This window comes from Jaculus jaculus, chromosome 6 (assembly GCF_020740685.1).
Source record: "Jaculus jaculus isolate mJacJac1 chromosome 6, mJacJac1.mat.Y.cur, whole genome shotgun sequence".
NCBI classification, from domain to species: domain Eukaryota; kingdom Metazoa; phylum Chordata; class Mammalia; order Rodentia; family Dipodidae; genus Jaculus; species Jaculus jaculus.
This window is the reverse complement of record NC_059107.1, coordinates 100,034,441-100,059,565: the sequence shown is the minus strand read 5'-3', so window position 1 is coordinate 100,059,565 and position 25,125 is coordinate 100,034,441. Positions and strand designations below refer to the sequence as shown.

The 25,125-nt window shown below is 42.9% G+C and overlaps 1 protein-coding gene and 1 pseudogene across 2 annotated transcripts in view; one reads left to right on the top strand and one right to left on the bottom strand.

Moving 5' to 3' along the window:
* Timeless (timeless circadian regulator) overlaps positions 1-25,125 on the top strand; it is a 39,910-nt gene that overhangs the window by 2,807 nt on the left and 11,978 nt on the right. For both annotated transcript variants that reach the window (XM_045152460.1, XM_045152459.1), the window contains exons 2-13: positions 18,133-18,294; positions 18,424-18,577; positions 18,696-18,810; positions 18,906-18,968; positions 19,964-20,065; positions 20,200-20,355; positions 20,612-20,745; positions 20,927-21,014; positions 21,278-21,454; positions 22,074-22,291; positions 22,494-22,597; positions 22,737-22,906. In XM_045152460.1, the coding sequence (XP_045008395.1) occupies positions 18,213-18,294; positions 18,424-18,577; positions 18,696-18,810; positions 18,906-18,968; positions 19,964-20,065; positions 20,200-20,355; positions 20,612-20,745; positions 20,927-21,014; positions 21,278-21,454; positions 22,074-22,291; positions 22,494-22,597; positions 22,737-22,906 (1,563 nt within the window). In that variant the 5' untranslated portion in view covers positions 18,133-18,212. The remainder of the gene's footprint in view (positions 1-18,132; positions 18,295-18,423; positions 18,578-18,695; positions 18,811-18,905; positions 18,969-19,963; positions 20,066-20,199; positions 20,356-20,611; positions 20,746-20,926; positions 21,015-21,277; positions 21,455-22,073; positions 22,292-22,493; positions 22,598-22,736; positions 22,907-25,125) is intronic.
* Positions 9,495-18,163, bottom strand: LOC123461540 (annotated as a pseudogene).

Genomic DNA, 25,125 nt, shown 5'->3' with positions numbered 1-25,125 from the left:
AACTCTTTATTTGTTTTTTTTCATTTTTTTTTTTTTTTTTTTTTTTTTCGGGGCAGGGTCTCACTCTGGCCCAGGCTGACCTGGGGTTCACCATGTAGTCTCAAGGTGGCCTCAAACTCATGGCAGTCCTCCTACCTCTGCCTCCCTAGTGCTGGGATTAAAGGCGTATGCCACCTGGCTTGTTTTGTTTTGTTTTGTTGAGGTAGGGTCTCACTTTAGCCCAGGCTGACCTGGAATTCTCTATGTAATCTCAGGGTGGCCTTGAACTCATGGTGATCCTCCTACCTCTGCCTCCCAAGTGCTGGGATTAAAAGTGTGTGCCACCATGCTGGCTCCAAACTCTTTTCATTGCTGAGCCATTGCCTTACCTCTTCTCTCCTCTGTCCACCTTCCCTGTGTTTATTTGTTTTTGAGACAGAATCTCATGTAGCCCTGGCTGACCTTGAACTCCTGATCCTCTTGCTTCCACCCCCCAAGTACTGGGATGCTAAGGGCTGCTGTAGTTACAGATGGGAAGTATCATGCCTTCAGTAGGTTTTAGATAAATGAGAAAGAGCAACCATCTGAAGGAGAGAAAGTGACTGATCAAGATCTCAAAGGCAGCACTGGGGGCTTAGCTCATTGGTAGAGCACTTGGCCTATCATGTGCAAGGCTCTGGGTTCAAACCCCAGCTCCACAGCAGTATCATACAGAAAACCATCAAGCCTGACATGATGATACACACTTGTGATGAGTTAGAAGTTCAGTCAGTCTTAGGGACTGAGAGATAGCTAAGTAGTTGAAAGTGCTTACTTGCAAGTCTGCTGGCTTGGTTTTGATCCCTCAGATACACAAACGAAGCTCTGGGCATGTCCATGTCCTTTCTGCTTATAAATATATTAATACAAAAAAGTTAGCCAGACGTGGTGGCACACGCCTTTAATCCCAGCACTCGGGAGGCAGAGGTAGGAGGATTGCCATGAGTTTGAGGCCACCCTGAGAATACAGAGTGAATTCCAGGTCAACCTGGGCTACAGTGAGACCCTACCTCGAAAAAAAAAAAGGTAAAACACACACATGCACACAAAATTGAGCTTTAATCCCAGCACTCGGGAGGCAGAGGCAGGAGGATTGTTGTGAGTTCAAGGCCACCCTGAGACTACAGAGTGAATCCCAGGTCATCCTGTGCTAGGGTGAGACGCTATCTTAAAAAACAAAACAAAACAGAAAACAAAGTCAAGCTGGATGTTCCTTCCTTCAGCTTGGATTTGGGAGGTAGGATCACTGTGAGTTTGAGGCCAGCCTGGGCTAAAAGTGAGACCCTACATGGGTGGGGGGGAAACTCAAGTCCGCCTTAGCTATAAGGAGTTAGTTCAGAGCAGTCTGGGCTACATGAGACCGTACCTCAAAACAACCACAAAAACAAAATACCACACACATGCAAACAAATGAAAAAAAGGTGCAGAGGGGCTGGAGAGATAGCTTATCACTTAAGGGGCCTGCCTGTAAAGCCTAATGACCCAGGTTTAATTCCCTAGTACCCATGTAAGGCCAGATGCACAGTGGCCCATGCGTCTGGAATTCTTTCACAGTGGCTGGAGGCTGTGTCATGCTCATTCTCTCTCATTTCCTCTCTGCTTGCAAATAAATAAAAATATTTTTAAAATAAATAGAAGTCTTATATTATGAACAGAGGTAAGCGTGTGTGTTTGAAATACTTATGATTTTAGGCTTGCATAGAGGGAGTTGTGCTTACTCATTGATGATGGCCTCAATTGTTCCCAAGCGGAATGGGACAGAGACTCCAGCTGAGAGGCATCAGAAGCAGTGGGGTAGAGGGGGTGGAGGATAATGGTGAAAATTAGTATCAGCTTTCCTGGAAAGGAGAAGAAGCCGACCAAGCCGAGGGCCCTCCTTAGAGACCCTGCTTAGATTGGAAGCTTTGCATTTGTATCACCAGGGTGGATTGGAGATGTGGTTGCATTGCTTTGAGCTTGTGGTTTTTTGCAAAGTAGATACAGTGAAAAGAAGGGGTGGCTGCACTGGAGGGAGGTTAAATGCAGTGATGGCACTGTAGGATGCGTGTACCCCTCCAGTGATGGCACAGTAGGATACCTGTGGTTCCTGGCCACCCTGGGATGCATCAGTTTCCCAGAGGCACCCAGGCAACTGCGGAGCAGGGTCTTGAGTGGCTGTGAGTGCGACGGGAAGAAACACCCCGGAGACTGTGTCAGAGGACAGCTCGTTTATTTGTTGGGGGAATGGGTTTATAAGCGTTCTTGTAGTGGCAGGCAAAGGTACAACTGGTCACAGGAGGACTGGCTGTGTGAAGGCTACTGGCCGATACCTCATTAACATATCGGGACCTTCCAGGTAGAAACAGAAACCTAAGTCTTATCAGGACGTCCAGGTGCTCCAGGCAGAAGGAGGGAGCAGGCCCTACTTCTGCTAGTTTCAAGGTTAGGTTACTGGTCTCAAAGCAAGATTATCAGGGTCTAGGCCTGAAGCTTCTAGTCATGCCTGACAGCTCAGGCTTACTTTAGCTTCCGGTGGCCTGGGGCCTATAACAGTGCCCAACAGATACTTGCCCCTCCAGTGACAACATATTAGGATATGTGCCCCTCCCATGCCCCTTCAGTGATGGCGTAGTAGGTACGACATGTGCCTTTCCAGTGACAGCATGGTAGGATATGTACCCCTCCCGTGATGGCACCGTAGGATACATGCCCCTCCAGTTTGCCCGGTTTGTTTTCCAGGTTGGAGATCTTCAGTGCTCCCTGGTTTATGTTCCAAAATGCTTTGTTTGTTTCTCAAGGTACAGTCTTGCTCTAGCCCAGTCTAACCTGGAATTCATTATGTAGTTTCAGGCGGCAGTCCTCCAACCTCTGCCTCCCAAGTGCTGGGATTAAAGGCATGCACCACCATGCTTGGCTGTATTTTTAAAAATTATTTATTTTTATTAACAACTTCCATGATTATAAACAATATCCCATGATAACTCCCTCCCTCCCTCCCCCCACTTTCCCCTTTGAAACTTCACTCTCCATTATATCCCTTCCCCCTGTCAATCAGTCCCTCTTTTATTTTGATGTCATGATCTTTTCCTCCTATTTTGATGGTCTTGTGTAGGTAGTGTCAGGCACTGTGAGGTCATGGGTATCCAGGCCATTTTGTGTCTGGAAGAGTGAATTGTAAGTAGTCCTACCTTCCTTTGGTTCTTACATTCTTTCTGCCACCTTTTCTGCAGTAGATCCTGAGCCTTGGAAGGTGTGATATAGATATTGCAGTGCTGAACACTCCTCTGTCACTTCTTCTCAGCACCATGGTGCCTTCTGAGTCATCCCAAAGTCACTGCCATCTGAAAAGAGAAGGTTCTCTAACCAAAAGTGACAGTAGCATTAATACATGGGTATGAACATTAAGAGAAGTGCTTACTGGGCAGTTTGGTGAGCATAGTATATACATTCAGCCAAACAGCAGCAGACGTAACATCCCTAGGGCTCATGACTACCCCTGTTGTAGACTTTCAATTTTGATTTTCTAAAGATATTTTAATTTATTTATATTTGCAAGCAGAGAGCAAGATAGAAGAGAGTCAGAGAGAGAGTGGGAGCACCAGAGCCTCCATCTGCTATAAACGGACTCCAAATGCATGAACCACTTTGTAAATCTGCTCTATGTGGGTAATGAAAATAGAACTCAGATCATTAGGTTTTGCAGCCAAGTGTCATCTTAACCACTAATATGTCTCTCCAGCCCTGTTTTGGGGTTTGATTCATTTCTCTAGCCTGACCCCCCCCCCCCCGCCTTTTTTCTTTGAGACAAGGACTCACCAAGTTACCTAGGCTGGCCTTGAACCATTCTGTAGCCCAAGTTGTCCTTGAACTTGCTTATGCCTCTTACATACTAAGATTATAGGCTTGTACCACCATTTGTGGCAACTTCTTTTTGAGATATTTTCTTTTTTATTATTTTTTATTTTTATTAGCATTTTCCATGATTATTAAAAAACCCATGGTAATCCCCCCCCCACTTTCCCCTTTGAAATTTCATTCTCCATCATATTACCTCCCCATCACAATCATTGTACTTACATATATACAATATCAACCTATTAAGTACCCTCCTCCCTTCCTTTCTCTTCCCTTTATGTCTCCTTTATAACTTACTGGCCACTGCTACTAAGTATTTTCATTCTCACGCAGAAGCCCAATCATCTGTAGCTAGTATCCACATATGAGAGAGAACATGTGGCGCTTGGCTTTCTGGGCCTGGGTTACCTCACTTAGTATAATCCTTTCCAGGTCCATCCATTTTTCTGCAAATTTCATAACTTCATTTTTCTTTACCGCTGAGTAGAACTCCATTGTATAAATGTGCCACATCTTCATTATCCACTCATCAGTTGAGGGACATTTAGGCTGGTTCCATTTCCCAGCTATTATAAATTGAGCAGCAATAAACATGGTTGAGCACGTACTTCTAAGGAAATGAGATGAGTCCTTTGGATATATGCCTAGGAGTGCTATAGCTGGGTCATATGGTAGATCAATCTTTAGCTGTTTTAGGAACCTCCACACTGATTTCCACAATGGCTGGACCAGATTGCATTCCCACCAGCGGTGTAGAAGGGTTCCTCTTTTTCCACATACCCACCAGGATTTATGATCATTTGTTTTCATGATGGTGGCCAATCTGACAGGAGTGAGATGGAATCTCAATGTAGTTTTAATCTGCATTTCCCTGATGGCTAGTGACGTAGAACATTTTTTTTAGATGCTTATATGCCATTCGTATTTCTTCCTTTGAGAATGCTCTATTTAGCTCCATAGCCCATTTTTTGATTGGCTTGTTTGATTCCTTATTATTTAACTTTTTGAGTTCTTTGTATATCCTAGATATTAATCCTCTATCAGATATATAGCTGGCGAAGATTTTTTCCCATTCTGTAGGTTGCCTCTCTGCTTTTTTCACTGTGTCCTTTGCAGAGCAAAATCTATGTAATTTCATGAGGTCCCAGTGATTAATCTGTGGTGTTATTGCCTGAGCAATTGGGGTTGTATCCAGAAAGTCTTTGCCAAGACCAATATGTTGAAGGGTTTCCCCTACTTTTTCCTCTAGCAGTTTCAGAGTTTCAGGTCTGATGTTAAGGTCTTTAATCCATTTGGACTTAATTCTTGTGCATGGAGAGAGAGAAGAATCTATTTTCATCCTTCTGCAGATATATATCCAGTTTTCCCAACACCATTTGCTGAAGAGGCCGTCTTTTCTCCAATGAGGATTTTGGGCATTTTTATCGAATATCAGGTGGCTATAGCTACTTGGGCTTACATATGGGTCCTCTATTCTGTTCCACTGATCTACATGTCTGTTTTTGTGCCAGTACCACGCTGTTTTTGTTACTATGGCTCTGTAGTATAGGTTAAAATCAGGTATGGTGATACCACCAGCCTTATTTTTTGTTGCTCAGTATTATTTTATATATTCGAGGTTTTTTTGTGATTTCAAATGAATTTTTGGATTGTTTTGTTCTATTTCCATGAAGAAAGCCTTTGGAATTTTGATAGGGATTGCATTAAATGTGTAGATTGCTTTTGGTAAGATTTCCATTTTCACAATATTGATTCTTCCAATCCAGGAACAGGGGATGTTTCTCCACTTTCTAGTGTCTTCTGCAATTTCTCGCTTGAGTGTTTTAAAGTTCTCATTGCAGAGATTCTTTACTTCCTTGGTTAGGTTTATTCCAAGGTACTTTATTTATTTATTTATTTTTTTGATGCAATTGTGAATGGGAGTGATTCTCTGATTTCATCCTCTGTGTGTTTGTTGTTAGCATATATGAAGGCTACTGATTTCTGTGTATTTATTTTATATCCTGCTACATGGCTATAGGTTTTGATCAGCTCTAACAGTTTGCTAGTAGAGTTTTTAGGGTCCTTTATGTATAGAATCATGTCATCTGCAAATAATGATAACTTGATCTCTTCCTTTCCAATTTGTATCCCTTTTATATGTGTGTCTTGCCTTATTGCTATGGCTAAGACTTCCAGAACTATATTGAATAAAAGTGGGGACAGTGGACACCCTTGTCTTGTTCCTGATTTTAGTGGAAAAGCTTCCAGTTTTTCCCCATTTAGTAATATGTTGGCTGTAAGCTTGTCATAAATAGCTTTTATTATATTAAGATATGTTCCTTCTATTCCCAGTCTCTGTAGGACTTTTATCATGAAGGGATGTTGGATTTTTTCAAATGCTTTCTCTGCGTCCAATGAGATGATCATGTGATTTTTGACCTTCAACCCGTTTATATATTGTATTACATTTATAGATTTGCGTATATTGGATCATCCCTGCATCTCTGGGATAAAGCCTACTTGGTCAGGGTGAATGATTTTTTTTTTTTTTTTTTTAATTTTTATTAACATTTTCCATGATTATAAAATATATCCCATGGTAATTCCCTCCCTCCCCACCCCCACACTTTCCCGTTTGAAATTCCATTCTCAATCATATTACCTCCCCATTACAATCATTGTAATTACATATATACAATATCAACCTATTAAGTATCCTCTTCCCTTCCTTTCTCCACCCTTTATGTCTCCTTTTCAACTTACTGGCCTCTGCTACTAAGTATTTTCATTCTCACACAGAAGCCCAGTCATCTGTAGCTAGGATCCCCATATGAGGGAGAACATGTGGCGCTTGGCTTTCTGGGCCTGGGTTACCTGACTTAGTATAATACTTTCCAGGTCCATCCATTTTTCTGCAAATTTCATAACTTCATTTTTCTTTACCGCTGAGTAGAACTCCATTGTATAAATGTACCACATCTTCATTATCCACTCATCTGTTGAGGGACATCTAGGCTGGTTCCATTTCCCAGCTATTATAAATTGAGCAGCAATAAACATGGTTGAGCATGTACTTCTAAGGAAATGAGATGAGTCCTTTGGATATATGCCTAGGAGTGCTATAGCTGGGTCATATGGTAGATCAATCTCTAGCTGCTTTAGGAACCTCCACACTGTTTTCCACAATGGCTGGACCAGATTGCATTCCCACCAGCAGTGCAGAAGGGTTCCTTTTTTTCCACATCCCCGCCAACATTTATGATCATTTGTTTTCATGATGGTGGCCAATCTGACAGGAGTGAGATGGAATCTCAATGTAGTTTTAATCTGCATTTCCCTGATGACTAGTGACGTAGAACATTTTTTTAGGTGCTTATATGCCATTCGTATTTCTTCCTTTGAGAACTCTCTATTTAGCTCCTTAGCCCATTTTTTGATTGGCCTGTTTGATTCCTTATTAGTTAACTTTTTGAGTTCTTTGTATATCCTAGATATTAATCCTTTATCAGATATATAGCTGGCGAAGATTTTTTCCCATTCTGTAGGTTGCCTCTTTGCTTTTTTCACTGTGTCCTTTGCGGTGCAAAATCTTTGTAATCTCATTAGGTCCCAGTGGTTAATCTGTGGTTTTATTGCCTGAGCAATTGGGGTTGTATTTAGAAAGTCTTTGCCAAGACCAATATGTTGGAGGGTTTCCCCTACTTTTTCCTCTAGCAGTTTCAAAGTTTCCGGTCTGATGTTAAGGTCTTTAATCCATTTGGACTTAATTCTTGTGCATGGCGAGATAGAAGAATCTATTTTCATCCTTCTGCAGATATTTATCCAGTTTTCAAAACACCATTTGCTGAAGAGGCTGTCTCTTCTCCAATGAGTATTTTTGGCATTTTTATCGAATATCAGGTGGCTATAGCTACTTGGGCTTACATCTGGGTCCTCTATTCTGTTCCACTGATCTACATGTCTGTTTTTGTGCCAGTACCATGCTGTTTTTGTTACTATGGCTCTGTAGTATAGGTTAAAATCAGGTATGGTGATACCACCAGCCTCTTTTTTGTTGCTCAGTAGTATTTTAGATATTCGAGGTTTTTTATGATTCCAAATGAATTTTTGGATTGTTTTTTCTATTTCCATGAAGAAAGCCTTTGGAATTTTGATAGGGATTGCATTAAATGTGTAGATTGCTTTAGGTAAGATTGCCATTTTCACGATATTGATTCTTCCAAGCCAGGAACAAGGGATGTTTCTCCACTTTCTAGTGTCTTCTGCAATTTCTCGCTTGAGTGTCTTAAAGTTCTCATTGTATAGATTCTTTACTTCCTTAGTTAGGTTTATTCCAAGGTATTTTATTTTTTTTTGATGCAATTGTGAATGGGAGTGATTCTCTGATTTCATCCTCTGTGTGTTTGTTGTTAGCATATATGAAGGCTACTGATTTCTGTGTATTTATTTTGTATCCTGCTACATTGCTGTAGGTTTTGATTAGCTCTAACAGCTTGCTAGTAGAGTCTTTAGGGTCCTTTATGTATAGAATCATGTCATCTGCAAATAGTGATAACTTGATTTCTTCCTTTCCAATTTGTATCCCTTTTATGTGTGTCTCTTGCCTTATTGCTATGGCTAAGACTTCCAAAACTATATTAAATAGAAGTGGAGACAGTGGACACCCTTGTCTTGTTCCTGATTTTAGTGGAAAAGCTTCCAGTTTTTCCCCATTTAGTAATATGTTGGCTGTAGGCTTGTCATAAATAGCCTTTATTATATTGAGATATGTTCCTTCTATTCCCAGTCTCTGTAGGACTTTTATCATGAAGGGATGTTGGATTTTGTCAAATGCTTTCTCTGCATCTAATGAGATGATCATGTGGTTTTTGTCCTTCAACCCATTTATGTGATGTATTACATTTATAGATTTGCGTATGTTGAACCATCCCTGCATCTCTGGGATAAAGCCTACTTGGTCAGGGTGAATGATCTTTTTGATATACTCTTGTATTCTGTTTGCCAATATTTTGTTGAGAATTTTTGCATCTATGTTCATGAGGGAGATTGGTCTGTAATTTTCTTTTTTTGTTCTATCTTTGCCTGGTTTTGGTATCAGGGTGATGCTGGCCTCATAGAAGGAGTTTGGTAGGATTCCTTCTTTTTCTATTTCCTGGAAAAGCTTAAGAAGCAATGGTGTTAGCTCTTCCTTAAAGGTCTGGTAAAATTCAGCAGTGAATCCATCTGGGCCTGGGCTTTTTTTAGCTGGGAGATTATTGATAACTGTTTGGATCTCCACATTTGTTATAGGTCTATTTAAGTGATTAATCTCATTTTGATTTAATTTTGGTAGGTCATATAAATCAAGGTACTCATCCATTTCTTTCAGACTTTCATACTTTGTGAGATATTTTCTTGACTTATATTCCCCAAAATGAATTTACTGGTTTAAAGGGTATGACCCAGGATAATTCAGATTCAGCAAGTATCTGTTGCATGCTCAGTATATACCATACTTTGCTGTGGGTGTGCATTGCTGCCTGGAGCAGGGAATAAACACAATGGAGCCTGCCCATGTGGAGCTTCCCTTTTGTTGAGTTGGCTATTGTTTTTTAATTATACAACCACTACATAAATCAACTACTTCTTTTTTTTGTTTTTTTGAGTATACTAGGAAAGACAGCATGTTTCCTGGTTTTATTAAAGTACAAATATAAGATGTACATAAGCTGTTTATTCATTTTCTTCACTGTGCAGCCTGGCGTTGGGATTGGTGACTCTAATAGCCAGCTGGGCCGCTCTTTCCATAGTGGCTTTGCGGTCCTTCGCAGAACCGTTGTGAGCAGTCTTAGCACAGTGAGATCTGCTGCACATTGGGAGCACTTCCAGCTCCTTGACACTGTGGACCGGGAACTTCCGGAAGCCACTGGGCAGCGCGTGCTTTGTTTTCTTATTGCTCCCATAACCAATGTTGGGCATCAGAATTTGGCCTTTGAATCTTCTCCGCACTCTGTTGTCGATACCTCTGGGTTTCCGCCAGTTATGCTTAATTTTGACATATCAGTCTGACTGGTGCCAGATGAACTTCTTGGTCCTCTTTTTGACAATTTTGGGCTTCACCAGAGGTCTCAGGGCAGCCGTGAAGCCGAGCAGAAGATGGCAGCCACCTCCGCTTTTGAGGGTCTTGCTCTATCTACTCCAGGTCAACCTGGAAATAACTATGTAATATCAGGCTGGTCTTGAACTTCTAACTCAGCTGTGTTGAATGCTGAGATTAAAGGTCTTTGCCAACACGCCTGGAGGCAGGTTTTATTTTATTTTATTATTTTAATTTTTTTTTTTTTTTGAGGTAGGGTCTCACTCTAGCCCAGGCTGAACTGGAATTCACTATGTAGTCTCAGGGTGGCCTCGAACTCACAGCGATCCTCCTACCTCTGCCTCCCAAGTGATGGGATTAAAGGCGTGGACCACGACGTCTAGCTCATAGCCCATTTTTTAATTGGGTTGTTTGATTCTTATTTAATTTTTTTTGGTTCTTTTTATTTATTTATTTTTTTTTATTAATTTAATTTATTAGTTTTCTTTTCAGTAAATACAGGCAGTTTGGTACCATTATTTAGGCTCATCTGTGATCTACCCCCTCCCATTAGACCCTCCTTATTATTGAAAATGGGTCGTGCATTGTGGAGTTAGCCCCCAGTTATTAGTATGATAAATGTCTCTGAAAATCATGACCCAACATGTAACTCTGACATTCTTTCCGCCCCCTCTTCCGCAAGATTTCCCTGAGCCATGTTTGGTTCTTTTTATATCCTATATATTAAATCCTCTATCAGATGTATATATAGCTGGCAAAGATTTTCTCCCATTCTGTAGGTTGCCTCTTAGCTCTATTCACAGTGTCCTTTGCCGTACAAAAGTTTTGTGATTTCATGAGATCCCAGCAGTTAATCTGTGGTTTTAGTACCTGAGCATTTGGGGTTGTTTTCAGAAAATCCTTGCCAAGAGCAATATGTTGAAAGGTTTCCCCTACTTTTTCCTCTAGCACTTTCAGAGTTTCAGGACTTAATTCTTGTGCATGGAGAGAGATAAGGATCTATTTTCTTCCTTCTACAGATACGTATCTAGTTTTCCCAACACCCTTTGCTGAAGAGGCTATCTTTTCTCCAATGAGTATTTTTGTCAAAGATCAGGTGGCTATACCTACCCAGATTTACATCTGGGTCCTCTGTTCTGTTCCATTGATCTACATACCTGCTTTTGTGCCAATGCCATGCTGTTTTTGTTACTATGGCTCTGTAGTATAGGTTAAAATCAAGTATGGTGATACCACCAGCCTTATTTTTGTTGCTCGAAATTGTTTTAGATAGACAAGGTTTTCTGTGCTTCTAAATTAATTTTTGGATTTTTTTCCCTATTTCCATGACAAATGCCATTGGAATTTTAATGGGGATTCCATTAGATTTGGAGATTGCTTTTGGTAAGATTACCATCTTCACAATATTGATTCTTCCGATCCAAGAACAAGGGATGTCTTTCCATTTCCTAGTGTCTTCTGCAATTTCTCACTTGAGTGTTTTACAGTTTTCATTGTAGAAATCCTTCACTTCCTTGGTTAGATTTATTACAAGGTACTTTATTTATTTATTTACAAATTTTTTTTTGTTCATTTTTTATTTATTTATTTGAGAGTGACAGAGAGAGAGAGAGAAAGAGACTGAGAGAGAGAGATTGAGAACAGGCGCGCCAGGGCTTCCAGCCACTGCAAACAAACTCCAGATGCGTGCGCCCCTTGTGCATCTGGCTAACATGGGTCCTGGGGAACCGAGCCTCGGACCGGGGTCCTTAGGCTTCATAGGCAAGTGCTTAACCACTAAGCCATCTCTCCAGCCCATTTATTTACTTATTTATTGATGCAATTATGAATGGGAGTGATTCTCTGATTTCATTCTCTGTGTGTTTGTTGTTAGCATTTAGGAAGGCTATTGATTTCTGTGTATTTATTTTGCATCCTGCTACATGGATATAGATGTTTATCAGCTCTAACAGTTTGCTGGCAGAGTGTTCAGGGTCCTTTATGTATAGAATCATGTTATCTGCAAATAATGATAACTTGATCTCTTCCTTTCCAATTTGTATCCCTTTTATGTGTGTCTTTGCCTTATTGCTATGGCTAAGACTTCCAGTACTATATTAAATAAAAGCAGGGGCAGTGGCCACCCTTGTCTTGTTCCTGATGTTAGTGTAAAAGCTTCAAGTTTTTTTCCATTTAGAATTATTTTGGCTGTAAGCTTGTCATAAATTGCTTTTTTTTTTTTGTTTGTTTTTGTTTTTGTTTTTCGAGGTAGGGTCTCACTGTGGTCCAGGCTGACCTGGAATTAACTGTCATCTCCGGTGGCCTTGAACTCATGGCAATCCTCCTACCTCTGCCTCCTGAGTGCTGGGGTTAAAGGCGTGTGCCACCATGCCCAGCTATAAATCACTTTTATTGTGTTGAGATATGTTCTTTCTATTCCCAGTCTCTGTAGGACTTTTATCATAAAGGGATGTTGGATTTTTTCAAATGCCTTTTCTGCATCTAATGAGATGATCATGTGATTTTTTTTTTTTTTGTCCTTCAGTCCATTTATATAATGTATTACATTTATCAATTTGCATATGTTGAACCATCCCTGCATCTCTGGGATAAAACCTACTTGGTCGGGATGAATGATCTTTCTGATATATTCTCTTTTTTTCCAATTTTTATTAACAACTTCCATGATTATAAAAAATATCCCATGGTAATACACTCCCTCCCCCCACTTTCCCCTTTGAAACTCCATTCTCCATCTGATATGTTCTTATATTCTTTTAGCCAATATTTTGATGAGTATCTTTGCATCCATATTCATGAGAGAGATCAGTCTGTAGTTTCCTTTTTTTGTTTTGTCTTTGCCTGGTTTTGGCATCAGGGGAATGCTGGCTTTGTAGAAGAAGTTTGGTTGGATTCCTTCTTTTTATATTTTATGGAAAAGTTTAAGAAGCCTTGGTGTTAATTCTTCCATGAAGGTCTGGTAAAATTCACCAGTGAATCCATCTGGGCCTGGGCTTTTTTTAGTTGGGAGATTTTTGATAACTGCTTGGATCTCCATACTTGTTATAGGTCTATTTAAGTGGTTAATCTTATCTTGATTTAATTTAGTTAGGTCATATAAATCAAGGTACTCATCCATTTCTTTCAGATTTTCAAACTTAGTGGAGTATATGTTCTTATAGTATGTCCCTATTATTTTTTGAATTTCTCTGGTATCTGTTGTGATGCTGCCTTTTTCATCTCTAATTTTATTAATTTGTGTCTCTTCTCTCTTTCTTTTGGTCAGATTTGCTAAAGGTTTATCAATCTTATTTATCCTTTTAAAAGAACCAACTCTTTGTTTCATTGGTTCTTTGGATTGTTTGTTTGTTTTGGTTTCTATTTTATTAATTTCTGCCCTAATCTTTATTATTTCTTCCTGTGTACTGATTTTTGGTTTGCCTTGTTCTTGTTTTTCCAAGGCTTTAAGGTGAAGCATTAACTTGTTTTCTTGTGACCTTTCTAATTCCTTAATATAGGCACTTAAAACTATATATTTCCCTCTTAGGACTGCTTTCATTGTTTACCAAAGGTTTTGGTATGTTGTGTTCTATTTATCATTTGACTCTGAATATTTTGATTTCTTTTTCGATTTCTTCATTGACCCATTCATCATTTAGTAGTGCATTGTTTAGTTTTCATGATTTTGTGTATGCCCTATAGCTTTTCTTGCTATTGATTTGTAGTTTGATTCCATTGTAGTCAGATAGAATACAAGGAATTATTTCAATTTTCCTGTATTTGTTAAGATTTGCTTTGTGTCCTAATATATGGTCTGTTTTAGAGAATGTTCTATGTACTACTGAAAAGAATTTGTATTCTGCAGCATTTAGATGAAATGTCCTGTGGATATCTGTTATGTCCATTTGTACTATGACCTCATTTAATCCAGATGCATTTCTGTTTACTTTTTGCTGGGATGACCTGTCAGTTGATGAGAGTGGGGTGTTAAAGTCACCCACCACCACTGTGTTTGGTGTTATCTGTGACCTTAGTTCTAATAGTGTTTGTTTGATGAAGTTAGGAGCCCCCATGTTAGGTGCATATATGTTTAGGATTGTAATGTCCTCCTGTTGGAGTGTGCCTTTAGTCAATATAAAGTGACCTTCCTTATCTTTCCTAACTAATGTTGGACTGAAGTCTACCCTGTCAGATATTAGGATAGCAACCCCTGCTTGTTTTCTAGGCCTATTTCTTTTCTTTTCCCTTTTTTTTTTTTTTTATTAACATCTTCCATGATAATAAAAAAAAAAAAAAGTCCCACAGTAAGGCTCTCCCTCCCTCCCACTTTCTCCTTAGAAACTCAATTATCCATCATATGCCCTCCCCCTCACAATCAGTCTCTCTTTTATTTTGATATCATGATCTTCTCCTCTTATTATGATGGTCCTATGTAGGTAGTGTTAGGCACTGTGAGGTCATGGATATCCAGGCCATTTTGTGTCTGGGGGGAGCATGTTGTAAGGAGTCCTACCCTTCCTTTGGCTCTTACATTCTTTCTGCCACCTCTTCCGCATTAGACCCTGAGCCTTGGAAGGTGTGATAGAGATATTGCAGTGCTGAGCACTCCTGTCACTTCTTTCCAGCACTATGATGCCTTCTGAGTCATCCCAAGGTCACTGCCATCTGTAAAGAGAAGATTCTCTACCAAAAGTGAGAGTAGCGGGCTGGAGAGATGGCTTAGCGGTTAAGCACTTGCCAGTGAAGCCTAAGGACCCCGGTTCGAGGCTCGGTTCCCCAGGTCCCACGTTAGCCAGATGCACAAGGGGGCGCACGCGTCTGGAGTTCGTTTGCAGAGGCTGGAAGCCCTGGCGCGCCCATTCTCTCTCTCTCCCTCTATCTGTCTTTCTCTCTGTGTCTGTCGCTCTCAAATAAAAAAAAATAAATAAATAATAAATAAAAATTTTAAAAAAAAAGTGAGAGTAGCATTAATATAAGGGTATGAACATTAAGAGAAGTGCTTACTGGGCAGTTTGACAAGCATACTATATACGTGTAGCCAGACAGCAGCAGACATTACCCCCCTAGGGCTCATGACTACCGCTGTTTAACGTTTTCAGTATCAGGGATGTATTTCCTCCCATGGAGATGGCCTCCAGTCCAATTACAGGGCAGTTGGTTTCTACCATGACAAGCGTGCCACTATTGTAATGGTTGGCTCATTTGGCCTGGCTGGCCAAATATAAGTCTTGCATTGTCCACTGTTGAGTATCTTCACTGGTGGTTTTTCTTTCTCCCATAGAACTGCATGCAGAATGGCTTCTTCCAGCTTTTTGTCTAGGCCCATTTTCTTGAAACACCATTTTCCAACCTTTTACCCTAAGATAGTGTCCATCCTTTGTAGAAAGGTGAGTTTCTTGGAGACAACAAATTGAAGGATCCTGCTTTTTAACCCAGTCTGCAAACTGATGTCTTTTGGTTGGGGCATTGAGGCTGTTGATATTAAGAATTATTGTTGAAAGGTGTGTATTTATTTTTGCATTTTTATTGTTTTGTAGTTCTTCTGGTTTTACCTTTGTTTTCTTGTGTTAACTAGTATTTGAGTATGGTTTGTTTTTTCCAAGTTCCTTTTTTGAAAAATTTTTTTTGTTTTTATTTTTTTTTATTTATTTGCGAGCAACAGACAGAGAAAGAGGCAGATAGAGAGAGAGAATGGGCATGCCAGGGCCTCCAGCCACTGCAAACGAACTCCAGACGTGTGCGCCCCCTTGTGCATCTGGCTAACATGGGTCCTGGGGAATTGAGCCTCGAACCGGGGTCCTTAGGCTTCACAGGCAAGCGCTTAACCGCTAAGCCATATCTCCAGCCCTTTTCCAGGTTCCTTATATGTGTTTTTCTTTCTCTTCAGCATGGAGGATTCTTTCAAGTATTTTCTGTAGAGCTGGTTGTATCTTCAAATACTCCTTTAGACTGCTTTTATTGTGGAATGTCCTTATTTCTGTGTCTATTTGAGATCTGGCATGTTCAGCATGGTATAGACACTGCAACTCTGTCTATTTGAATGGATAGCTTTGCAGGATAAAGTAATCTTGGTTGACAGTTGTTATCTTTCAGAATTTGGAATACATCATTCCAAGCCCTTCTGGTTTTGAAAGTTTTTGTTGAGTAATCTGCTGTGATCCTGATGGGCTTGCCTTTGTATGTGACTTGAGTTTTCTGTCTAACTGCTTTCAATATATTTTCTTTGGTTTGTATGTTTGGTAGTTTTATTATAATATGGCGAGGAGAGGTTCTTTCCAGGTTTTGTGTGTTTGGTGTTTTGTTTTTGTTTTTGTTTTTGTTTTGATTTTTTGAGGTAGCGTCTCACTCTAGCCCAGGCTGACCTGGAATTCACGATGTAGTCTCGGGGTGGCCTTGAATTCACGGCAATCCTCCTATCTCTGCCTCCCAAGTGCTGGAATTAAAGGTGTGTGCCACCACACCCGGCTGTTTGGTGTTCTAGAGGCTTCCTGTATTTTCATTGGCATCTCCTTCCCAATTTGAGGGAAGTTTTCTTCTATGATTTTGTTGAAAACACCTACTATGCTTTTGGAATGAAATTGTTTTTGTTTTTGTTTTATTTAATTTTTTCTCAAATTTTTTCTAAATTTTTTATTTATTTATTTGAGAGCAACAGACAAGAGAGAAAGACAGATAGAGGAAGAGAGAGAGAATGGGCGTGCCAGGGCTTCCAGCCTCTGCAAACGAACTCCAGACGCATGCGCCCCCTTGTGCATCTGGCTAATGTGGGATCTGGGGAACTGAGCCTCGAACCGGGGTCCTTAGGCTTCACAGGCAAGCGCTTAACTGCTAAGCCATATCTCCAGCCCTTCTCAAATTTTTTAAACATTTTCCATGATTATAAAAAATATCCCATGGTAATACCCTCCCTCCTCCCTTTTCCCCTTTGATATTCCATTCTCCATCATATCCCCTCCCTATCTCAATAATTCTCTCTTTTATGGAATGAATTTCTTTTCCTTTTACTATACCCTGAATTCTTATGTTTGATCTTTTCATAGTGTCCCAAATATCTTGAAATTCCCATTCATACTTTGCTATTAATTTGTCTTTCTCTTTGTTAGACTGCATTAGATCTGCCACCTTTTAGTTTATATATTTTGTCCTCTCCTTCGTTCTACTGGTGAGATTTTTCTACAGAGTTTTTTTATTTCATTGACTGTGTTCTTCATTGCTAGTAATTGACTGGTGTTTCTTTATTATCTCTATTTCCTTATTTATGTCCTGTATTGAACTCCTTATTTCATTAAATTGGTTTCCTGTGTCTTCTTTCATTTCTTTGATTTCCTCTTTGATTTCTTTGAACATATTTATAATCATTCTTTTGAAATCTTTCTCAGGCATTTCCTCTAAATCACCTGTGCTGGGTGCTGTGTAGGTGAGCTCCCTTCCCCAAGTCTCTGGTGCTTGCTGGTGCTTGTGCTGGCAGTGGGGAAAGGGAGGCTGTCGATGGTGGCTGAAGTTCTCCTGCTGGTCCTCTTCCTCACCAGCTGCTCCTTCATCTTTCCCTGCCGTCCTGCTTCACGTTTCCCGACCTTGCGATCAGGCCGGTGTGAGTGGAGAATCCCCTCACTTGGCTTTTCCTGTGGCTCAGGCTCAGCCTGGCGGCCGTGGCCCCGCGGCCCTGGTTCCACCGCTGCTGGAGCCGCTTCTGCCTGCTGGTGTGGGCTCCAGGCGCTCTGGATCTCTCCTACTTTTCTGTTGCAGTTCATATTTTCTTACACTCCTCACTTTTTAGTAGAAGAGTGTATTTTGCTGGGTTTATTTTTGGCTTTTTCTCCCCTAGGCTGCTTTGGCATTGTCCCTACACTGCCATCTTGACTGTAAGTCTGTGGTAGAGCTTTTGCTTAGCTTGTGCAAGACTCACTGGGTTTGGTCCTCTGCACCACAAAAAAATTAATTACGGCTAGTCATGGTGGCGCATGCCTTTCATCCCAGCAGTCAGGAGGCAGAGGTAGGAGAATCACTGGGAGTTCAAGGCCATCCTGAGACTACGAAGTGAATTCCAGGTCAGGCTGGGCTAGAGCGAGGGCCTACCTTGAGCCCTCCTCTCCCCCAACAAAAAATAAGCTTGTCATGGGCCTGGGAGCAGCACATTTTGTTGTGACAAAGTGAAGCCTCGGAGGATCTTTTGAGCATGGTCCTGTCCTGGTCCTCTCCTTTTTGCAGGAAGACCCTACAGTCCTCTTTCCCTCACCCTGCAGGCCGTGTTGTTTTCAGCTGCTCTGTCTCCATCTCCCGTACTCCCCGTTGCCTGGTCCGCTGATGTGTGAACTTACACACAATGAACTGTGAACTTCTAGCCACCTGCAGCGCCCTTGGGTACTTGGAGGGAGACACTTACCACAAGGAGCCAGATTGTTTAGGTGAGTGCTTCTTTGAGGAATCTGAATTAAGAAATCTGTGTGTTTCTCAAGCTGTGGGTATAGAAAGCCCATGAACTTCGATGGAGTCACTTGTAAGGTTTCAGTACATGTTTTCTTCTACCTCTGAAGAGAGTGTGAAGGATCTGATCCGCTACTTGCGGCACGAGGATGACACGCGAGACGTGCGGCGGCAGCTGGGGGCAGCGCAGATCCTGCAGAGCGACCTCCTGCCCATCCTCGTCCAGCACCGCCAGGACAAGCCTCTCTTTGATGCTGTCATCAGGTTCATTCCTCAGCTTTTTAGGTTTCACCACGTACAGCGTTTGTGTTCGAGCTAATTGGTTCTAGTGTTTGTGTTTGGCGAGGAAACCTAACTGTGTCTTACTTCCTTGTCTCCTTAGACTGATGGTGAATTTGACACAGCCGGCCTTGCTCTGTTTTGGCACTGTGCCTAAGGAGCCCAGTGTGCATCACCACTTTCTGCAGGTGCTAACTTATCTTCAGGCCTACAAAGAGGTGAGGCCTTCCTTCAGAAAGGCCCCAGATCAGAGTTTGGGGAAGGGAGGAAGTTGGGGATGGGCACTACATAAGATCTAGTCTCTGCTCCACAGGCCTTTGCCAGTGAGAAGGTTTTTGGAGTTCTCAGTGAAACCTTGTATGAGCTGCTACAGCTGGTGAGTGAGTCCACACCCTACTGATCCCATGGACAGTCAACCCCTTACATCTCCGTCCTAGGCAGAGGGGGAAGTGTTGGGTCTGGAAAGATCCTTAGGCTGCTCCATAGTCTTTAGCTGGATTAGAACACTTTGACTTATTTATTTATTTATTTCATTTTTTTTTTCAAGGTAGGGTCCCACTCTAGCCTAGGCTGACCTGGAACTCACTCTGTAGTCCCAGGCTGTCCTCAAACTCACAGCAATCCTCCTACCTCTGCCTCCTGAGCGCTGGGATTAAAGATGTGTGCCACCATGCCTGGCTTTTTTTTGTTTGTGTTATTTTCATTAACATATATTAACTTAAGTATATATGGATTTCATTGTGACATTTTTATACATGTATGTAGTTGTTGTTGTTTTCGAGGTAGGGTTCCACTCTAGCCCAGACTGACCTGGAATTCACTGTGTTTTCTCAGAGTGGCCTCGAGCTCACAGTGATCCTCCTACCTCTGCCTCCGGAATGCTGGGATTAAAGGCATGTGCCACCACACCCAGCTTGATGATCTTTCTTAAGATATTTACATATTTATTTGAGAGAGAGAGAGAATGGGTGTGTCAGGGCCTCTTGCCACTACAAACAAACTCCATATGCATGTGCCATGTTGTGCATCTGGTTTTACATTGGTACTAGGGAATTGAACTTGATCAGGCAGGCTTTGCAAGCAAGTGCGTTTAACCACTGAGCCATCTCCCCAGCTCGTGTGGGTGATCTTGAACTTCTGATCCTTCTGTGTCCATCTCCTACATACTAGTATTACAGGTGTATCTCTGTGCTTTCAAATAACCTGCACCTCTTCTACCTCTGCTTTCTGAGTAGCTGGGATTACAGGTTTGCTCCAGGAGACTTGGCTTTTTTTTTAATCCTGATTCTCAGACTTCAGTCCTATAGCCAGTTAAATATCACTGACTTTCTACAGAGAGTCTCTCCGTCTTAATTCTCTCCTTGTGTCTAGGGCTGGGAGGAACGTCAAGAAGAACACAACTTGTTGATTGAAAGGATCCTGCTGTTGGTCAGAAATATTCTCCATGTGCCAGCTGACCTTGACCATGAGAAGGTAAGGAGGGTTTGTGGGATGCTTGTCTTCACAAGCCTGGGGAAATAACCTTGGCCAGAGGGGGAGTTGGAGGCCTTCAAGGGTAGGCTGTGGAGCTGAATATGTTCCCTTCCTCCCCTCCTGTTGTCACCCAGAGGATCGATGATGACGCCAGTGTCCATGACCAGCTTCTCTGGGCTATTCACCTCAGTGGCCTGGATGACCTGCTCCTTTTCCTGGCCAGTTCATCTGCTGAGCAGCAGTGGAGTCTCCATGTGCTGGAGATTGTCTCTCTTATGTTTCGTGACCAGGTAAGACCTTGGCCGACTGTCCCTTTTCCTTCCATCTGTGTACTTCCCTCCACCCGTGTGCTGCTCCTCTCCGTGGACAGAATTGCTGTTGTAATGATGGTGAATCTGGAGAAGGCCGGTGCTGAGCCGAGCAGTCATGCCTTCAGTACAGAACCTCATCTTTTTGTTTCCTTCACTCTTTGCATTCCTGGTAGGAGCAGACTCAGGGTAAGAAATGACTGCCCTTCCGCTTCTACCCTCCTTGCTCCAAATCTAGAACCCTGAGCAGTTGGCAGGTGCAGGGCAGGGACGCCCAGCCCAGGAGCGAAGCGCAGATGTGGCAGAACTGGAGGAGCTGCGCCAGCGAGAGATAGCGGAGAGGAAGACTCGGGCTCTTCAGCGGGGCAACAGGTGGGTGACGGATGCTCTGCTGTCCCGGCCCTACGAGGGGATGCTGAACACACGCGGGCCACTTCAAGGCTGGATAACGTTTTGAAGCCTTAAGTCATTCGAGCTGCTAATGAAAAGAGTTGACCAAAGCTTCCAGAGAACAAAGGAATAACTTTGGACTCTTACTTTGTTTTCCTTGCAGGCATTCTCGATTTGGGGGCTCCTACATTGTCCAAGGGCTGAAGTCCATTGGGGAGAGGGACCTCATCTTTCACAAAGGCCTTCACAATGTGAGTATTTGTACATCTGGGGTGGGGACACTATAGAGGTGACTATCTCTGGAGTTACAGCCTCTCTGTTCTCAGGCTTAGAACACAGGTGACAGCAGAGCCTTTGGCATTAGCCACACTGTCTTCACTGGTGACTTCACTAGTACCCGCAGCGAGGCCCTTCTGAACGCTTCTTCTGAGAAAATTGTAGCAGCCAGGATGTGGAACAGTGGAAGGGCAGGGAGGTGGTGAGGACAAGCTCTAACCCCAGCCCACATCCCCAGCTCCAGAACTACAGTTCAGACCTGGGAAAGCAGCCCCGAAGGGTGCCCAAACGTCGGCAGGCTGCCCGGGAGCTGTCCGTTCAGCGCCGCTCTGCCCGCAACGTGAGGCTCTTCCTCAGGGACTTCTGCTCTGAGTTCCTGGAGAACTGTTACAACCGTCTCATGGGCGCTGTCAAGGTGAGAGCCTGAGGGGACAAGGGGACAATTCGGGATGGGATAGAGAGGTAGGCAAAGAGGTGCCATGGCTAGCAGTGGTTAACAAGGACCATCTGCCAGGGAACCCAAGAGAGACCCCTGGGAGACCACAAAGGTTCTTAAGGAATTGGTTCTGGAGGGCTGGGAAGGTGGCTCAGTGGATAAGGCATGAACGCCTGAGTTCTGATCCGCAGAGCCCACAGAAAGCCAGATGCAGTAGCCCTAGTGTGGAAATCCCCATGAGCCTCTGGTGTGCTGGAAAAAGGAAAATCCCCTGAGGGCTGGCGATGGAAACTAGCCTGTAGAAGACATTGATGACCCATAGACTCTTCCTCAAACAGGTTGAAGACAAGGACTGACACCCAGGTCATCCTATGACCTACACTCACAATCACACACACAAACTAAAAATAAAGTAAAGTTTTTAAAAAGGCTCTGGAGAAATTGCCCCAGAGGAAGGGGAGGGGAATGTGGCCAGACCTGGGGAAAGCGTACTACAGAAACTGGAAATTGTAGGTCCTAGAAAACAGGTCCGCCATCTTCATAGGGGAAGAAGGCGTTGGAAGGCCTGAGGCACTGGCGTTCTTTTTCTGGATGTTAGGATCACCTGCTTCGGGAGAGAGCTCAGCAGCATGATGAGACCTACTACATGTGGGCCTTGGCTTTTTTCATGGCCTTCAACCGAGCTGCCTCTTTCCGACCTGGCTTGGTTTCGGAGACCCTCAGCGTCCGTGCCTTTCACTTCATTGAGCAGAACCTCACCAACTACTATGAGATGATGCTGACCGACCGCAAAGAAGCTGCCTCCTGGGCACGCCGGTGAGTGGACAGGCCACCGGGGACCCCGTGGACAACCTGGCCAGCCAAGAGTCTGAACACATGAACTTTGGGTGGTGATTCAGGCTGAGGTGGTCAGGATAGGGTGCAAGGATAGCGGGTCTGGTTTTGGAAGTGCTCTTGTAGAGATGACACTTGCAATTGCCAATTGTCCTTCACGTCACCTCTTGCCCTCACCTGACAGGATGCACCTGGCTCTAAAGGCCTATCAGGAGCTGCTGGCCACAGTGAATGAGATGGACGTGTCTCCCGATGAGGCCGTGAGGGACAGTAGTCGCATAATCAAAAGTGAGGCCCTGGCCTGGGCCCTGATCCCAGCCTTCCCTTCTCTTCATTAGGATCTCATTCTTCCCAGTCCCATCTTTATCTCTCCTTTTTCAGGTTTCCCAGACTAGTCCGTCCATTCCCTACTCTCCTCTGTTCCTAGATAACATTTTCTACGTGATGGAGTACCGAGAACTGTTCCTGGCACTCTTTCGAAAGTTTGACGAGAGGTACCAGCCCCGTTCTTTTCTTCGAGACCTGGTGGAAACCACCCACCTCTTCCTCAAGATGCTGGAGCGTTTCTGTCGGAGCCGTGGGAGTCTGGTGGTGCAGGTACTAGGCAGTCCCAGGCTGGGGAAGAGGTCAGGACTCTTCTCGCATTTTCTACAACTTAAGTTGGTCTGTTAGAAGTACTCTTGCCAGGCATGGTGGCACACACCTTTAATCCCAGCACTTGGGAGCAAAAGTAGGAGGATTACCATGAGTTCGAGGCCACCCTGAGAGTCCATAGTGAATTCCAGGTCAGTCTGGACTAGAGCAAAACCCTTTCTTGAGAAAACAAAACAAAAAAAAAGTACTCTTAATTCTGGGCCAGAGAGGCCTGTGGTGTTGCCAGTGTGAGTCTCCCATAGTTTCATTCTCCCTCTAGAGTCCTCCTACCTACCTCTGCCTTTGTGCCAGGTAAGCTGGACACCCAGCTTCTGGTGCATTCTTCTGTCTCCATGTCCTTTCTTGCCCATAGATGTGGCTGGAATTAGAAACTCTTGTTGGTGTCTGGTTTCTTACATGAATGCTAGAATTCCAAGTTCAGATACAGACACATCAAGCATTTTATCCATTGAGCCATCTTCCTAGCCCTATTTTACTTTGTTTTTGGTTTTTCAAAGAAGGGTCTCACTCTAGCCTGGCAGCAGTCAGCTTCCTGAATGCTGGGATTAAAAGCATGTGCCACCACACCTGGCCCTAGCCCTATTATAAAAGATTTGTACTGTATTTTGTACCAGAACCTTCCTATAATTCTAATAGCTACAGCTTAAAAGTCTTTTTAGGGCTGGAGAGATGACTTAGTGGTTAAGGCACTTGCCTGTCAAGTTCAAAGACCCAGGTTCAATTCCCCAGGACCCATGTAAGCCAGATGTACAAGGTGGTGCATACATTCGGAGTTTGTTTGCAGTGGCTAGAGGCCTTGGTGTGCCCATTCTCTCTCTCTCTCTCTGCCTCTTTTTTTTTTTTTTCCGAGGTAGGATCTCACTCTAGCCCAGGCTGACCTGGAATTCACTATGAGCCTCAGGCTGGCCTCAAACTCATAGCGATCCTCCTACCTCTGCCTCCTAAGTGCTGGGATGAAAGGCGTGTGCCACCATGCCCGGCTTTTCTTTCTTTCTTTTTAAAATATATTTTATTGATAGAGAGAAAGAGGCAGAGAGAGAAAGAGAATAGGGTGTGTCAGGGCCTCCAGCCACTGCAAATGAATTCCAGATGCATGTGCCCCCTTGTGCATCTGGCTTACATGGGTCCTAGAGAATTGAACTGAGATCCTTTGGCTTTATAGGCAAACTCCTTAACCACTAAGCCATCTCTCCAGCCCTCTCTGCCTCTTTCTTGCTCTCAAATAAATAAAGTCAAATAGAGGCCAAGTGTGGTGACACACACCTTTCATCCCAGCATTTGGAAGGCAGAGGTAGGTGCATGGTTGTGAGTTTGAGGGTACCCTGAGACTACATAGTGAATTCCAGGTCAACCTGGGCTAGAGCGAGACCCTACCTTGAAAAACAAAACAGTCAAATAGTATGGATAGAAAATGATTTAAGGCCCTTATAATCAAATACACCAAAGATAGTAGCATAAACTTTGGAGTCCAGGAGATACGGACTTGAATACAGACACTAGTAAGATCTGGACAAGATGCTTAACCGCTTTGCACATCTGTACTAATGCTCTTGTGGGGATTATATGAAAAACATAAACAAAAAGCAAAACCTGCTGGGCATGGTGCCGCATACCTTTAATCTCAGCACTTGAAAGGCAGAGGTAGGAGGATCACCATGAGCTCGAGGCCACCCTGAAACTACACAGAGAATTCCAGGTCAGCCTGAGCTAAAGTGAGACCCTACCTCGAAGGAAAAAAAAAAAAAAAACACCCAAAAACCTTAGGCACAGTATCTGACACATAGTAAGCTCTAGATCAATGACAGTGCCTACTGTTACTGATAATAACCATAGAGCCCAATTCCTTCTGGAAATATTCTTGGCACTGTTCTTTCTGACGGAATTTTTTAAATACATTTTTAATTATTTATTTATTTATTTGAGAGTGACAGAGTAAGAGGCAGATAGAGATATATAGAGAATGGGCACACCAGGGCCTCCAGCCACTGCAAACAAACTCCAGACGCATGTGCCCCTTTGTGCATCTGGCTAACCTGGTTCCTGGGGAGTCGAGCCTTGAACTGGGGTCCTTAGGCTTCATAGGCAAATGCTTAACCGCTAAGCCATCTCTCCAGCCCTCTGACAGAATTTTAAAAACTGTTTTATTTTTATTTATTTATCTG